This window comes from Pelobates fuscus, chromosome 5, assembly GCF_036172605.1.
Source record: "Pelobates fuscus isolate aPelFus1 chromosome 5, aPelFus1.pri, whole genome shotgun sequence".
NCBI lineage: Eukaryota > Metazoa > Chordata > Amphibia > Anura > Pelobatidae > Pelobates > Pelobates fuscus.
In genome coordinates this window covers 345,933,122-345,951,364 of record NC_086321.1, presented here as the reverse complement: position 1 = coordinate 345,951,364, position 18,243 = coordinate 345,933,122, and the positions used below count along the sequence as shown (strand labels likewise).

General features: G+C 44.1%; 1 protein-coding gene across 4 annotated transcripts in view; it reads left to right on the top strand.

The window, feature by feature from the left end:
* The window catches only part of TNKS (tankyrase), a 215,470-nt gene that overhangs the window by 23,776 nt on the left and 173,451 nt on the right, over positions 1 to 18,243 (top strand). For all 4 annotated transcript variants that reach the window (XM_063455837.1, XM_063455835.1, XM_063455836.1 and 1 more), the window contains exon 2: positions 3,443 to 3,667. In XM_063455837.1, the coding sequence (XP_063311907.1) occupies positions 3,443 to 3,667 (225 nt within the window). The remainder of the gene's footprint in view (positions 1 to 3,442; positions 3,668 to 18,243) is intronic.

Here is an 18,243-nt window from a genome sequence, read left to right as displayed (position 1 = left end):
TTACCTGATGTCCTCCCAACACAGTCCCCATCTTTGCCACCTCCACGTTTCCTCTGCTTTTAAGCAGTGTACTATTGCGCATGTACCAGAATACAAGACCATGGGATCTTCCTTAAATTGTCATATTTTTATTGGGACGTTAGTGAATTATTCACAATAGATCTTCAAATCTTGAATGCCTTCTATGATGATCGATGAACACGTTGGCAATACAGTTTAGTCTAGTATTTAGGCAGTTTAATTTTTTTTTTTTTTTTATTGTGTTGCAGCCTTATGCTACAATTATTTATTTATTTTTTACATCACTCTACGCTCAACACTTCATAACGGCAAAGCAAAGAGCTGATTTTTTTTAAAACTTTGCAAATGTATTAATAAGAAAACGTTGTAATATCACATTGGCAATAGGTATTTAGACCTATTGCTATGACACGTGAAATTTTGCACGGATTCATCCTATTTCTCTTTGAGATGTTTGTACACTTTTAATGGAGTCTACCTGTAGCAAATTCATTTGACTGGATATGATTTGAAAAGGCACACAAGAACCAAGCCATGAGGTCAAAGGAACTGCATGCAAAACTTGACAGGATTGTGTTGAGGCACAGATCTGGGGAAGGGTACAAACGAATTTGGCTGCATTGAAGGTTCGCAAGAACACAGGGGCCTCCATAATTCTTAAATGTAACAAGATTGGAACATCCAAGACCCTTCCTAGAGCTGACCATATGGTAAACAAATTAATCAGGGAGAAGGGCACGACAGCTGACCCAAGAACCCGATGGTCACTCCAGAAATCCTTTGTGTAGATGGGAGAAACTTGCAGAAGGATAACCCTCACTGCAACACTCCACCTATGTAGACTTTATGACAGACTGGCTTGACAGAAGTCTCTGCTCACTGGAAGATACATGAAAGTCCACTTGGAATTTATTTTTATTTTTTTGGTAGAAAAACAAGATTCTTTGGTCTAAGGCACCACGTAAAAGCATCATGCTTTGAGGGTGTCAGAGGTGGGGCTGGGAGACTGGTCAGGGTTGAGGGAAAGCTGAACGCAGCAAAATACAGAAATAGTCTTAATGAACTCCTGGTCCAAAGTACTCAGGACCTAAAACTGGACTGCAGGTTCTACTTCCAACATGAAAATGACCCGAAGTACACAACCAAGACAAAGCAATAGTGAATAACGGACAACTCTGTAAGTGTCCTTAATTTGCCCAGCCAGAGTCTGGAATTCAAACCTCTCAAGCATCTCTGGATTGACCTGAAAATGACCAGTACTCAAATCCAACCTGACAGCGCTTGAGGGGATCTGCAAAGATGAATGGCAGAAAGTACCCAAATCCTGGTGTTGTGCAAAGCTTGTCGCATGATACCCAAAAAAGATTTCAAACTGTAATCATTGCCAAAGGTGATTCAACTAAGTATTGAGTTAAGGTTCTAAATACCTAAGTCAGGGTTTTTTGTTTTTGTTTTTTGTTTAATATATTTGCAATGGTGTCCTTTTTTTTTTTGCTTGCTTTGTCATGGTCATTGAGTATAGAGTGCAACATAACTGTGAAAAAACTAAAGTCTCAATACTTTCTGAATGCACTGTAAATATTGAGTAGGATATTTAGTTGCCATTCTGTAAAGTACTGTTAATTTCCACCTTATTTACAGTAGTGAGGAGCTATGTGATACAAATTGGGGTACAGCCAAAGTAGGGAGTAAATATGCAAAAAAGAAAATAGACAACTATAGTGCAGATTGGAATAGTTGTATATGTGCGTACTGATGGTAAGTGAATCTACTCACATGGACTGGAGCCTAATGGCTGTTTAATTAGCACCTCTATGCTTTCAGGGCAGCAACACAAGCCTCTTCTGTTTTAGATATACTTCTAATTGAAACACAGGAATAAATGAAAATCTAATAGTGTTTTGCTAAAAATAAATAACAATAGACAAATTTGCTTTTTATTTATTTTTTATAAGTAGGAAATGTGCGAGTATTTTTAAGCACATCTGTTCTCAAAAATTACAACAGAATTTTAAATAAAATAAATGACTGTGGGCATAGAGGATGCACAGTTGACTGGCTGAAACACTGTTGGAAATGTTTACTGGAGTGGGGCATGCAGAGTTAAAGTGGCTCTGTCACTTTCTCCCCTCTGTGCTTCTTAGCCTTTATATGGGTTCTCCTAGCTCCCTAACCATTTTCCATGTCTTGCTATTACTGCTGGGTTTTTATTAACGGCACTGCCATCGTGGTGTTTCTAAGATGGCTGTCACTGCAAGTCCCACCTCTGCCCTTCCTAGGGTGCGCGCGTTGGACATACAAAAGCCTACGCTTGCACTGTGTTGACTCTCAGGATCCCTCGATGGTCAACACAGAGAGAAGGTCACATGATGCCTGATGGAAGTGGTTGACAAGTGACCAGCCAATGACAAACTTAAAAAAGGACAGGCAGCTTGACTAAAGCACCAAACAGAAAGAAATGGCCCTGTCCAAGCGGACAAAATGCACCACATTATACAAACAATAAAAATGACAGGGTGCTTGAAGTATGAAATACACTTCCTTAGTACTTTTATGGTAAAGCGTCACTTGTGTGTACATTTAATAATCATCTTTAAATAAAGCAGGGCTACCATATCTCCTAAAATTGCTTCAGTCACAATCGTGTATGTTCACGGCCCATGTTCATTGTATTTTTTTTGTTTGTTTTAAAGGAACACTATAGGGTTAATAGTGTTAAAACCACCATTTTGGTGGCTTGCCCCCCCCATTTCTCCCTCTTAAAAGGTATATAAAACTCCGCCCCACCTCCTTGGCTGACGCTGACTTGACCAATCAGAACCACCTCATAGAGATGCATTGAATCAATGCATGTCTATGAGGAAAGTTCAGCATCTCCATGGAGAGCGTAGAGATACTGCACCGGCAGTAGTCATCGGAGGAGTGGCCATTGAAGGTGTCCCTAGGGGGCAATGTAAACACTGCCTTTTCTCTGAAAAGGCAGTATTTACATGAAAATACCTGCAGAGATTGACTATACTCACCAGAACAACTAGCTGTTCTGGTGACTATAGTGTCCCTTTAAATAATATGCCTGGATGTGCCTTGAAAGCCTTGTATATATGACTTGTATATAATTAAACTAAAATATTCTCTGAAATTATGGTTATTAAGTGATTAAATATGAACAGTCTCTTTCATATTTCTTTTATTCACTGATGTATCTTTAGTACTAAGGGTTTCAAAGCTGCAGTTAAAAAAAAAAAAATATTTAAAAAAAATCTCAAACATTTTATTTTTTTATTTTAGTGGTTAAATTATGGAATTATATTATTTTTAAGTGCATGAGTTGATCGCATTGGTTTTTGTTTTCTTCTTCTGTGTATTACAATCATGCTGTGCTAAACATATTGCATATTTCCTCCCCCCCCCCCCCCCCCAGGATTTGGAAGAAAAGATGTTGTTGAACACTTGCTACAGACAGGAGCTAATGTTCACGCAAGAGATGATGGAGGCCTGATTCCGCTACACAATGCCTGTTCATTTGGCCATGCAGAGGTTGTCACCCTTCTACTCTGCCAAGGAGCAGATCCCAATGCTAGAGATAACTGGAATTACACGCCTTTACATGAGGCTGCAATTAAAGGAAAGATTGATGTTTGCATAGGTAAGTCTAAAATATAGTTAATGCTATCCTTCTGCCTACTTTTTCTGACAAGTGCTACCAATCTATTATTTGAGGACTTTGAAAAGCTCTACCCATTCTGGTGCTATAGGCACCGTTCATTACATGTTTTTGTCTTTGGTTAGTCTTCTTCTGGGGTCATGGTATATCAGCTAGATCTTAAAGTTTAACGCAGTGTGTCCATTATTCATAGAAGCTTAAAGGAACTCTCCAGGCACCAATATTACTTTAATGCATTTTATAGGTTTTAACTTCTTTAAATGGACACTGTAGGCACCCAGACTACTTCAGCTAATTGAAGTAGTCTGGGTGCTGTGACCCTTTTGCACTTAGTGCTGCAATGTAAACATTGCAGTTCCAGAGACCTGCTATGTTAGCATTGCAGCTCTAAGTCTGCCCTCAGTGGCTGTCTACCAGACAGCCACTGGGGGTGCTTCCGAAATCCAAACTGACCTTTTGTCGGTTATCTGACACTGGACGTCATCACGAACCTCCAGCGTCAGATTTTCCCCATAGGAAAGCATTGAGTAATACTTTCCTGTGGGGAGGTCTAATGCGCGCGTAGACAGGTTAGCTTGTGCACGGCTCTGGATTGTCAGCCAGAAGTCTTGGAACACTGCATCCGCACTTCGCAAGATAGATTCCAAGGGGCCCCCCATGAGGGTAGTGGGTAGGACATGTGTGTAACAGGTACTAGAGGCAGTCTTAACGCTGCAATATAAACATTCCAGCTTCTCAAATGCTGCATTGTTTTCTATTGCACGGGTATGGCGGACAGGGACTCTGTAACCAGACCACTTCAATGAGAGGACATCACTCCTTCACAAGGTCCAATCAAATGCTTCTCATAGCACATGCGCTCTGGCACAACAGTTGATATTTTCTGTACATGCAATGTTTTGAACTAAAATGCTGCACATACGAATTACTACCACCATGACCACTTCTAAAAGTAGATGTGGTCATGGTGGTTGGAGTAACCCGTTAACCTCATACTGACATCGACACTACAGGGGGCATGAACTTTACAGTAATATGTATTCATTAAGCCAAAGTTGTTTAGCTTCATGGGTCCTCCCGTTAAAGTTGACGATAAACTCGACAGTCTCTTAAACACAAAAGAATTAACTGATTGCAATGAAGCCTTTCGTCGCTTTAATCATCAATTGTCGTATTAAATTGCGCAATCGACTTTAATGACGGCTATTTATATATATATATATATATATATATATATACATCTTGTATTTATTTTTTCATATTTATTAGCATGATTTCTTTTTAAATGACTCACTGTTTAAACCTATTACATGCTGTTAAGAGTACTTACACCTGTCTCTCTAATACATATAATTACTGAATTCCTTTTACTGCTGAAAAGATCCTTTTATGCTGAACAGTTACAAAACCTTCATAATGTATTGTGTAGTGTTAACGATCTAGAGAACTTGAAGCACTTCCATTGCAATGTCAGAGGGTAAAAAGACAGTAACCAATTTGTACCACTCTGCAGAATATGTTGGGGATTTAAATTAAGGCTCATCCATAAGAAGTGCCTTGCTGTGCATGTAATGTTTCCAAAGTAATTTGAGGAAACTCAACTGTGAAAACTTTTTTTTAAGTTTGTTAAAAAAAATTTTTATTTTTTTTAAAATGGATTCTCAAAAGTTGATAGGTAGATAAGCGGATGTATGATTTGAGTAAGCCTTTAGTTTTGTCCATTTAGGTCATTTAGAAAGATCCTGTGATTCATTGTCAGTCTGTAAGTCGTGCCTTGTCCTTGCGCTGGGCAGCTTTAGCAGCTGTTAAATAGTTTGTGGAGTAGCTGCATACCAACACAAGAGTATTGTTTCCATGTATATCTATAGATTTAAAGTGCTTAAATCATTTTTCATTATTTAAACTGCTTGCTTCCATAATTCAGCATCTGTCAGATTTACTCCCTCAGTGGTAAGGAAACAGAAACCTACAGATTACTTAATGCATTGAAAATTCAAAGTGTTTTCTGAGTGAATTTCATATATAAGGCCAGAGTAGCCAAACTGAAAGCACGCCTTATTTGAAGAATTTTATTTGGAGAGCTTTCGGTTATTTTGACGCTCTAATTCACTTTCAATTTTGCATCCAAAACAAATTCAGCCAAACGTCTGTAATTTAAACTGACTGACAATATCCTATGCCAAAAATCTGTAAAATAGGCTTAAAACTTACATTGAACCCAGCGCTGCGCCAAGGTACCTCCCATCCATTCCAATCCTTTCTTATCATGCATGCTGCATCTCCTTACAGTTTGTGGCCCAATCAAATGCTTCTCATAGATAAACATTTTTGGACCTTGGGCGCAAATGGGCTTCTCCGTGCAAGTGATGACAAATGTACTTTTTGCACGGGACTTACACTAGTCTGTCTGGAACAGAATTCCAGGCAGGCTAAGTCGCATGTGTTGATGGTGCAACTACACTCTGACACAGGCAGTGTTTCCAATAGACTTGGGCGCTGCCAAAAATTTTGTTTGGTCCACACATATTCAGCCGAAGACATTTTTTTGTTTCGTCCGAACCGAATTTCAACCAAACCGAATGTCGTCCGTTTGCGCATTAATTGTTGACAAATTTCAGCCGTTCTTTTCGTTTCAGAATTTCTTTTTGAAGTATTAATTTCCAATCTGGGCCGCGGCTGAACCTTGCAGCAATTTAGTAGATAACTCTCTAAATTGGTACCCTTGTGGGATCGCCATATTTCAGGGTTCCAAATTAGGGAGCTGTTTAGTAGCTGCTTTTTGGTATCCCTTCAGCAATTCCACAAGGATTATGGCAGAGCTGCCTATTGTGCAGCACTGAGCCAGGAAGCACCTCCAGTGGCCATCTGAGGAGTGGCCACTTGGAGGTGTCCCTACGGGCTTTCTCTGAAAAGGCAGTGTTTACATTAAAAAACCTGAAGGACGCTATTATACTCACCAGAACAACTACATTAAGCTGTAGTTGTTCTGGTGATTATAGTGTCCCTTTAAGCTTTACACACTGTGCTATTTGAGCCAGAGTGCTAGGTTTATTTCAATAGCCTCCAATTGCGGGGCATAAAAAGAACACGGTCTCCCCCTCCCAAGCTAATTATTTTAAGTTTCCCCACCATAGGGCCATGGGGGACCAGTGCCAGGTCCTCTTTTTTTTTTGGATTATCTATTGCTGCCCAGTCACTAGTGTGTTGTTGTGTTTTTTTTTTTTTTTTTTAAATATATGACCGCGAGCAGCCACAATTGCCCAAGTCTACTTTCCCGCTGCTTGCTCCATTTTTTTTTAAAGCTTAGGTGGCCAGGAAGGTTAAAGTAACCCTTTCATGTATTCTGTTTTTATTTAAATGCTTTCTGCATTCCTTTGTAATATCCCACCATCTTCATTTATGGACTGTTACACGGTGGGCTTTACATGCTCTATGTAGTTACGATTGGTTTACATCTGTGTGACTGGCTTTGTCTTTCGTTTTTTGCCAGTGGGACTTTTTACTGTCTGTTGCTAAATCTAATACTTCTTAGTCTTCACCTCCTAACTAAAAGTGTGGGTGCTTCTTTCTTCTATTTATATCCGCTCATGAAATCATCACTTACTCTGTTGCCAGCTGTCTCCATGCAGTAGCTGTTCTTTGGAGGACCAAGATTTAATTGCCCATTTATTTTCTATTGACAAGATTGCTTAAATTATACTGTAGGCAGGAACGATATACATTTTAAAAAGGTAAAATAAAACATATACTCTCCACCAATCAATACCCAACCCTCGATTTCACTTGTCACAGAGGAAGAATGAAATTGCTTAGTAAACTGATAGCAGGTAAAATGTAGCTGCTGTCAGTTTTTTTTTTTTTTTTTTTTTAATTCTTTATTTTTGTTGAGGCATATGATTATGGGGGTACAGAAAAAAGAGAGGGAGACGTTCAAGAGTTGCACAAAAGAGGGTCGACATAACATATGAACAAAGTCTCCTATGATTATCTACCTCATTTTATATATAATAACATGCTATGGCTAAATACTGTTATCTCTCGCTTTAATACTGCATTCTCTCGCATTAATACTGTTAGCTCTCGCTTTAATATTGTTATCTCTATTGTTATCTCTCGCTTTAATACTGTTATCTCTACTGTTGTCTCTCGCTTTAATACTGTTGTATCTCGCTATAATACTGTTGTATCTCGCTATAATACTGTTGTCTCTCGCTTCAATACTGTTGTCTCTCGCTTCAATACTGTTGTCTCTCGCTTCAATACTGTTGTCTCTCGCTTCAATACTGTTGTCTCTCGCTTCAATACTGTTGTCTCTCGCTTCAATACTGTTGTCTCTCGCTTCAATACTGTTGTCTCTCGCTTCAATACTGTTGTCTCTCGCTTCAATACTGTTGTCTCTCGCTTCAATACTGTTGTCTCTCGTTTGAATACTGTTGTCTCTCGTTTGAATACTGTTATCACTTGCTTTAATGCAGGTGTCGCTAAATCTAAATATGCCAGTGCAACACCTAAAACTAGTTATAGTTAGTGAGCTGTACATGAAATCACATCATGGGACTAAGGTCTGAGGGGCTTAGTAACTTAGTGTACATCACCAACTAGGTAAAACAGTATAAGTTAGTTACATGTCGGGAGACAATAAAAATAGAAATAAAAATAAAAATAATAGTGAAATAAATGGACTGTCATCTAAGCATTTCGGCTTCAGTTAAACGTTGCTTTGTAATAGTTTGTTATATATAAGAGGAAGAAATAGAAAACATAGATTATTAACACACGTTTAGTTGCATCGCCTTTATACCATGCTATTTCAATAGAGGGTTATTTAGGCTGACTAAACTAGTGGCATGGTTGTGGCTGAGACAGTGGTTCCAGCTAATGATAAAGTAAGGCTCCCTAGGTACATTAGCTTAGTAGCTTAATATGCAGACCTCCATGCTGGCTACGAGTGATGGGAGTCGTGGGAAGCATAACTAAACATTCAACAAGATGCTAGGTTTAACTGTATCTCAAACAGGAATATTCTAAGCCAGCCCAACAGTATAAGTCTACAAAAAATTCCAACATTAACATGGTGTAAGAGTTCAGTGAGTGCAGGAGGTGTTGCTGCTAAAATATAATGGTCAGCATAGCGTGGTAGGTAGTCAGTGATGGTCAAAAGGGTCACAGCCTAATGCTGTTGGAGACCAGACCTGTAATGTTAGTCCTTTATCAGCCGATGCCGGCGCTTGGAGGCTCGTGGTAGCTGTTGTGAAGCGGTGTACAGATGATCTGGTAGCGTGTCTCAGGTGGGCTGCGTCTTTGCTCTGGGCCCAGTATCCGGCTGAGTTGCGCTTCTTCCAAGGTGTCCCGCAGTCGGGATTTGGCTCCACCGTTAGGCCTTGGGGTGTACCTCCATGTCATGCCGTTGTTTGTCGCTGAGGCTGTAGGGTGTGGAGGTGCGCCATGCTGGATGAGCTGGGTCTTGCTGCGCTCGAGGTATGGCTTCAGGTGAGGTGGGGTGCTTGTGTGGTCTGCTCGGTGGGCTTTTCCACTTATGAGAATCTGGGAGTGGGAGCATCTAGATACCTTTTCCCGCCGTGGGGATCGCAAGTATCTGCGTCGCCTGATGGCTGCTCTGGGAGCTTGAGGCAGGTATCTGTAGCAGCGGCGTCTCATTGCGGGTCGGACCCATGAGGCCACAGTTTTCACCGCCCGTTGGAGAGCCATTCCGCGGCTGTGTAGTATGGCCCAAAAGCCTGTGCAGATCTGGTCCAAATCTCCCAGGAGGTATGTGGGTGGCTGGACGCGGGTACTCTGCTCGTTAGGCCGACGCTGGGCGGCCATTTTGGATATGTCTTGGCAGTTTAATGCCCTCGCTTGTTGTGTGGTCAACTGCCCTCTGTGCCAGGTAGATTGTCCAGTGTGGACCGGGATGTCCTCCACCGGTCCGAGGGGGGGGGGGGGTTGGGAGGTGTAAGGTCTCACAGGGTGTAGGGCCTCTCCCCGGCCCTAATCCCAGTAGGCCGCACTTGAATTTCCGCTCCCGTAGCTCCGACAGGCTCCGGGGTGGACTCGATCGGGTCCGTGGGACACCCCCGACGTGGGTGGTGCACCCCCGGTGGTTTTCTGGCAGAGTTGCCGTCGCTATTTCCCGGTTTTCGGCCCGCCAGGTAGGAGCTCGTGCTTTGCGTGTCTGCACGGCTTGGTGGTCAGGCTCCGCCCCTCAGCTGCTGTCAGTTTATACACAGGCAGGCTCTCCGTTTTGTGAACGGTGTTGTCACACTAACTTTCATACTTCGCTCTTGTCTCACTCCGGGGAGGAAGATCCTTATAATTGGAGAGTGGCAATGTTAACACCGCAAAGGAGGAAGTAAAACCTAATTTTTTGCGGTGTCTGAGCCAGTTAATGAGCCACTCTCTCTCTCTGCAGGATGAGCACCATAAATTGTGCAGTGATACTTTGTGTCCCTTTAAGCCTGTACTGTTTGATTCTTGAAGACAGGTTGTGCCTAGGTCAGTTGGCGTCTACACTCTTATTGTGAGACTCTAAGCATTCTTTGGAGTGAATACGTTTTTTTGAATAAGCTGTACTCTTTCTCTTGCACTGTGTTGGTTTGCACACAGCACGCTCAATGAGTATAGGATTCAGTCTTTCTTTTGTCATTGTGAATGTTCAAGTACCGAATTAGAGACCCTTGACTATCTTTCAATGTGAACTCAACCTTGGAAAGCTTTTAATTTAAAAATCCATCCTTTTTTGTTTTATATGTTTTGAATTCTTTTGATTCTTTGGTGCGCTATGACGTGAAACTATATACTTAGGATAAAATTATAATGCAATAAAAAGTATTTCAAATGTTTATTACATTTTGTTTTATGTTACAGTACCTGGGGAAATGGTGGAACATATAGCCTTGAAGTGTTTTTATTTTTAATTTTTTTGTGCCAGTACATTACACTGATCGTTTTTTTTTCTCTTTTAATCAAACTAGATTTATTTTTAACTCCCTAATGCCTACAAATGTACGTGTTGTTATCCACTTAGTAACAAATGTAAATTTTATTATTTTGCCAAATGTACTATTTCAAATTTTAGGCATCCTCAAAATGGCTCACTGAAAGACCCTGGAGATATACGAGATATACAATTTCCAGTAGAGTTGGACTCTGTGACTACATGGCTATCACAGGCACCTATTGCAAGCACCTCCAGTTTAAACTGTGTGTGCTGCAGACACTGCTATCGTGGCGTGCACCATGCTGCCATTGGTATTCTGTGCACTGACATTTCCAATAATGTTTTTAAAGGGACACTGTAGGCACCATATTTCTGTCAACTCATTGAATTGTTTAGTGTCTAGAGACCCTTGGAGCTGTCATTCCTTTCAATGTTAAAGTTTTTAAAGGGACACTATAGGGTCAGGAACACAAACATGTATTCTTGACCCTATAGTGTTAAAACCACCATCAACCCCCCTGTGCCCCTCATGCCTCCCTAAATTTAGCAAAATATTATTTGTATTCAAACCTGAAGCAGTAGCTTTAAATGCTGTTTGCCTCAGATTAGCAAGCTGTCTGCTGACATCATCAGGAGTGGTGGCCTGATCCAATAACAGTGCTTCTCCGTAGGATTGGCTGAGACTGACAAAGAGGCAGATCAGGGACAGAGCCAGCATGATTCAAACACATCCCTGGCCAATCAGCATCTCCTCATAGAGATGAATTGAGTCAATGAATCTATATGAGGAAAGTTCAGTGTCTCCATGCAGAGGGAGGAGATACTGAATGTTTGGATGCAATTTAGGCAGCCATGACCCAAGAAGGATCTCTAACAGCTATCTGAGGAGTAGCCAGTGAAGTTATCACTAGGCTGTAATGTAAATACTGCATTTTCTCTGAAAAGACAGTGTTTACAGCAAAGAAGCCTGAAGGTAATGATTCTACTCACCAGAACAAATTCAATAAGCTGTAGCTGTTCTGGTGAATATAGTGTCCCGTTAATGTTAAAAGAGTCCTGTGCAAAGGATGGCTGTGATTAGCTAAGAATGTCAGCTGACCCACTTTCAGAGCACCCCTTGTTATTATAAATGTGTATAGCTAGACAGAACTCTGTAATCTCTGTCTTAGCCGTACCTCCAATAGCGGCCTGGTTGTGGGTTGCCTTATTTAGTGTTAAACTGCTCCCAAATGGTTTAACTCTGAATGGAGGGACAGTGCTAAGGGACTCCATGCACCATAACCAATTCAATGAGATAAAATGGTTATGTTGCTTACAGTGTCCTTTTACGCACCAGACAACAACCAAAACAATTAAAGGGACACTATAGTCACCTGAACAACTTCAGCTTAATGAGGTTGTTTAGGTGAGTGCTACAGCTACCCGGAGCCTTTTTCTTGTAAGCACTGTATTTTCTGAGAAAATGCAGTGTTTACATTGGAAGCTTGGAACACCTCTTGTTGCAGTCAATCAGACGGCCACCAGAGGGACTTCCGAGTTCAGAGGCCCTAAAAAGGCCTCTCGTCCGATGCATTCTGGGTGAATGCATCAGACGGGCTATCAGCACACAAAGCACTGTGAACGCGCTTTGTGTGCTGACAGCCTGTCAGCACTGCTGTGGGCGTGGCTTCAGCTGACAGCTGAAGCCCGAACCCACAGGGATGCTGTCTGGCCACAATAGTGGTTGAAGGGAGGGGGGGGGACGGACCTACTCTCCTCCCCCCCACCCCTGAGCGGTGAGTGGGGGCCCTAAAAATAAGGGTGGCACATACTGCCCCCCCGGCCCCCACCCCTGTGCGGCGGGTGGGGGCACTAAAATTATCAATAAGGGGGGACCTATTGTCCCCCCCCCGGCCCCCACCCCTGTGCGGTGGGTGGGGGCCTTAAAATAAAAAATAAGGGGGGGACATACTGCCCCCCCCGGCCCCCACCCCTGTGCGGCGGGTGGGGGCCCTAAAATTCACAATAAGGGGGGGGCCTACTGCCCCCCCCCGGCCCCCACCCCTGAGCGGTGGGTGGGGGCCCTAAAATTCACAATAAGGGGGGGGACCTACTGCCCCCCCCCCCCCGGCCCCCACCCCTGAGCGGTGGGTGGGGGCCCTAAAATTCACAATAGGGGGGGACCTACTGTCCCCCCCCGGCCCCCACCCCTGTGCGGCGGGTGGGGGCCCTAAAATTCACAATAAGGGGGGGGGACCTACTGCCCCCCCCCCCGGCCCCCACCCCTGAGCGGTGGGTGGGGGCCCTAAAATTATCAATAGGGGGGGACCTATTGTCCCCCCCCGGCCCCCACCCCTGAGCGGTGGGTGGGGGCCCTAAATACAAAGGGGGTGGGGACCCTAGTTAACCCTCCCCCCCCCCCCCCCCCCAAAAAAAAAAAAAACTTATCTCCCTACCTACCCCCTCACCCTTAAAATAATGAGGGGGGACCCTTTAACTAAAAACCTGTAAAGAAAAAAAAAAATAAGATAAAAACAACTTACCATTCGATGTTTTCTTTCTTCTAAAATCTTCTTTCTTCAGCCCCAAAAAAGGCCAAATAAAAATCCATAATAACCGACGCAATAAAAAAAAAAAAAAAAAACCCGAGCGCAAAAAAAATAATCCATCTTCACCCATGGAGGGCTCCGCGCAGACTGAGCTCCGCAGGGCGGGGAAGGCTTATAAAGCCTTGCCCCGCCCTGCAATTAGGCTAAGAACACTCTGATTGGTGGGTTTAAGCCAATCAGAGTGCTCTTTGTCATTTTACAAGCGTGGGAAAGTTCTTTGGAATTTTCCCACGCTTGTAAAATGACACAGAGCAATGTGATTGGATGGCTTGAAATCCATCCAATCACAGTGCTCTTTGTCATTTTACAAGCGTGGGAAAGTTCTTTGGAATTTTCCCACGCTTGTAAAATGACACAGAGCACTGTGATTGGATGGATTTCAAGCCATCCAATCACATTGCTCTGTGTCATTTTACAAGCGTGGGAAAATTCCAAAGAACTTTCCCACGCTTGTAAAATGACAAAGAGCACTGTGATTGGATGGCTTGAAATCCATCCAATCACAGTGCTCTTTGTCATTTTACAAGCGTGGGAAAATTCCAAAGAACTTTCCCACGCTTGTAAAATGACACAGAGCACGGTGATTGGATGGCTTGAAATCCATCCAATCACAATGCTCTTTGTCATTTTACAAGCGTGGGAAAATTCCAAAGAACTTTCCCACGCTTGTAAAATGACAAAGAGCACTCTGATTGGCTTAAACCCACCAATCAGAGTGTTCTTAGCCTAATTGCAGGGCGGGGCAAGGCTTTATAAGCCTTCCCCCGCCCTGCGGAGCTCAGTCTGCGCGGAGCCCTCCATGGGTGAAGATGGATTATTTTTTTTTGCGCTCGTTTTTTTTTTTTTTTTTTTTAATTGCGTCGGTTATTATGGATTTTTATTTGGCCTTTTTTGGGGCTGAAGAAAGAAGATTTTAGAAGAAAGAAAACATCGAATGGTAAGTTGATTTTATCTCATTTTTTTTACAGGTTTTTAGTTAATGGTCCCCCCTCATTATTTTTAGGGTGAGGGGGGTAGGTAGGGAGATATTTTTTTTTTGGGGGGGGAGGGTTAACTAGGGTCCCCCCCCCCTTTGTATTTAGGGCCCCCACCCACCGCTCAGGGGTGGGGGCCGGGGGGGGACAATAGGTCCCCCCCCCTTATTGATAATTTTAGGGCCCCCACCCGCCGCTCAGGGGTGGGGGCCGGGGGGGGGGACAGTAGGTCTCCCCCCCCCTTATTGATAATTTTAGGGCCCCCACCCGCCGCTCAGGGGTGGGGGCCGGGGGGGGGGACAGTAGGTCCCCCCCCCTTATTGATAATTTTAAGGCCCCCACCCGCCGCTCAGGGGTGGGGGCCGGGGGGGGGACAGTAGGTCCCCCCCCCTTATTGATAATTTTAGGGCCCCCACCCGCCGCACAGGGGTGGGGGCCGGGGGGGGGGACAGTAGGTCCCCCCCCCCTTATTGATAATTTTAGGGCCCCCACCCGCCGCTCAGGGGTGGGGGCCGGGGGGGGACAGTAGGTCCCCCCCCTTATTGATCATTTTAGGGCCCCCACCCGCCGCTCAGGGGTGGGGGCCGGGGGGGGGGGGGGGCAGTAGGTCCCCCCCTCATTGATAATTTTAGGGCCCCCACCCGCCGCACAGGGGTGGGGGCCGGGGGGGGGACAGTAGGTCCCCCCCCTTATTGATCATTTTAGGGCCCCCACCCGCCGCTCAGGGGTGGGGGCCGGGGGGGGGGGGGGACAGTAGGTCCCCCCCCTTATTGATCATTTTAGGGCCCCCACCCGCCGCTCAGGGGTGGGGGCCGGGGGGGGGGGACAGTAGGTCCCCCCCCTTACTGATCATTTTAGGGCCCCCACCCGCCGCTCAGGGGTGGGGGCCGGGGGGGGGGCAGTAGGTCCCCCCCTCATTGATAATTTTAGGGCCCCCACCCGCCGCACAGGGGTGGGGGCCGGGGGGGGGACAGTAGGTCCCCCCCCTTATTGATCATTTTAGGGCCCCCACCCGCCGCTCAGGGGTGGGGGCCGGGGGGGGGGACAGTAGGTCCCCCCCCTTATTGATCATTTTAGGGCCCCCACCCGCCGCTCAGGGGTGGGGGCCGGGGGGGGGGGACAGTAGGTCCCCCCCCTTACTGATCATTTTAGGGCCCCCACCCGCCGCTCAGGGGTGGGGGCCGGGGGGGGGGGCGGTAGGTCCCCCCCTCATTGATAATTTTAGGGCCCCCACCCGCCGCACAGGGGTGGGGGCCGGGGGGGGGACAGTAGGTCCCCCCCCCTCATTGATAATTTTAGGGCCCCCACCCGCCGCACAGGGGTGGGGGCCGGGGGGGGGACAGTAGGTCCCCCCCCCTCATTGATAATTTTAGGGCCCCCACCCGCCGCACAGGGCGGGTGGGGGCCCTAAATTATTATTGATAATTTTAGAAAGCGAGCTGAGCTGTCAGTCAGACAGCTCAGCTCGCGAACGCGCATTCCGCGCACATGCGCGGTACAGCGCTCAGGTTCTTCATAGGGCGGCATTCAATGCCGCTCTATGAAGAACGCGATTGGTCCAGCGCGAAGCCGTCCCATTGGGCCCCGCGATTTCGTCATTTTGACGAAAAAGGGGGCGCGGCCTAGCGGGGAGCTCGGCGCTGGAACGGAGGTAAGTTTTTAATATAAAAACACCGATTTTTTTTTTTTAATGAATGAAAGTTCATATAAAAGCAAGAAGGAAGGCTGGGGGACCTGTCTTTCTTGCTTTTATATGGTGACTATAGAGTCCCTTTAAACTGTTTTTGTGTATAGATCATGCTTTTGCTGTGTCACACCTCAATTCTCTGCCATTTGTGAGGTAAATTACTTTTTGCTTCTGTTTATGCCAGGATGGATTTGATTTAACTCACTAGTCAGACTCGATTTAAGTCATGATTTTTAAATCCAAAGTTCCATTCTTACCAATTGTTACAATTTTAATATTTGCAACCAGATGTAGATTTCATATTTAGAATACATTTTTCAGCTTAGTTTAAAGGGACACTATAGTCATCAGAACAACTACAGCTTATTGCAGTTGTTCTGGTGAGTAGAATCATCCCCTTCAGGCTTTTTGCAGTATACCCTGTCTTTTCAGAGAAAATGCAGTGTTTAGACTACAGCCTAGTGTTAACTCCACTGGCCACTTCTTGGATGGCTGCTAAAGCTGCTTCCTTGGGCGGTGCTTCAAAGTAAGCAACACTGCCATTCATTGTCTCCACCCTCTGCATGCAGACACTGAACTTTACTGATAGAGCTACATTGATTCAATTCATCTCTATGAGGTGATGCTGATTGGCCAGGGCTGTGTTTGACTTGTGCTGGCTCTGCCCCTGATCTGCCTCCTTGTCAGTCTCAGCCAATCCTACGGGGAAGCATTGTGATTGGCTCAGATCACCACTTCTGATGATGTCAGCAGACACAGTCAGTTTCAGAGGCAGACAGGGGCAGAGTCAGCTCTTCAGACTTGAATACAAGTACGATTTTACTATATTTAGGAAGGCAAAGGGGGGGGGGGGGGGGGAGGAGAAGCTGGTGGTTTTAACACTACAGGGTCAAGAATACATGCTTGTGTTCCTGACCCTATAGTGTTCCTGTAACAGTCATATCAGAACTAATTGTGTTCTATATGATTTTGATGCACAATAGATCATGATGAAATTATTGCAAGGTGCACTATCTCCGGATTAATAATTTAATCACTTTAAAGAAAAGCTTAAATAGTTTTATTTAACTGAAATAATATATATAGCACAAATACAATGTTTGTTGTATTTTGTTTTATTATTTATTTACTGGCATTTGAATGTGGATTTACACCACTGTGGGAGACGCTGAGGTGGTCTTGTGGACGATTATATATATATAATTTTTTTTTTTTTATTATTATAAAGAAACAGAAGGTACTACACCATCTGTTTTATTCTTCCTTTTAGCACTTTGGAGTAACAGAAGTAACAACCAGACCTCTGAGATAAAATAAATGGATTTTCATCCACCCTGGATATGTAGCCCTGGTCACGTCTCTTCTGGCAATGATTTAAAAAAAATCTCTTTAATTTTTAAAATCCAGTCTTATTGCACAGTTTGTTAACTTGAGCAGTTTGTATGTCCTGCTCTTCCAATTGAAGTTTAATCATACACAGGATGACGTTGCAGAATCTAGCAGATTATTAACTGAGCTGAAGATAGGAAATTCTAAATTAAATACACTGTGCATTAAGGTAAGGAAAATTAACCTCTTTTTCAGGAAGTATGTAGGGAGACTGTGAGTCACAAATGGAAGGTGTGGCTAGGGCTGTATGATCAGAAATAATAGTGATTTAACTCCTAAATGGTAGAGAATTAAGCAGTTAGTTGCAGGTGCATGATCTATACAACAAAATCACTTATTTAAGTCGAAGTTGTTTCATGCGTTTAGTGTACCTTTAAATGTATGTTTCATGACAGAATCGCTGTGACAACCTGTCACAATCATTCTGTGCTTTGAATCACAACTAATACCCAGCTGTAGCAATGGTTGCTGAAATCAGCCATCACCGACCTATCACTTGGCTACGTCGGTATGGAGGCAGTCTAGTAAGAGTTATTGGGCCTCCAGGCTTCCATATCGCCCTGGGAGCCAATCACTGTGGTGACAGGCCCTAACTGCTTGACAGTTGTCTCTCACAGTAATCAATCAACTAGGTTTTGTTGTGGACAAGCAACGTTCTTGAGAGAAGGTGAATACACTTTTTTTTTTTTTTTTTTTTTGGAGGCATAGAATATTCCCTATATGTAAAAGATTTTGTAATAAACGTCACAATCCCATTCAGTTTAGGCACAGACAGGGCAAAAATTGTCTGTTTCTACACCTCTGCATATTATTGTCAATATCAGAAATGGGCAAAGCTTAGAACAATGACTGACAGTGAACCAAGATAGAGGCACTCCGTTCCAGTGTCACACACTATACAGCTGTATAGGTTACTATATTTAATTTTTTCCAGGCCTCATCAATGTTTGTTAAATAGAGGGGTACGTTATAATTAGTGA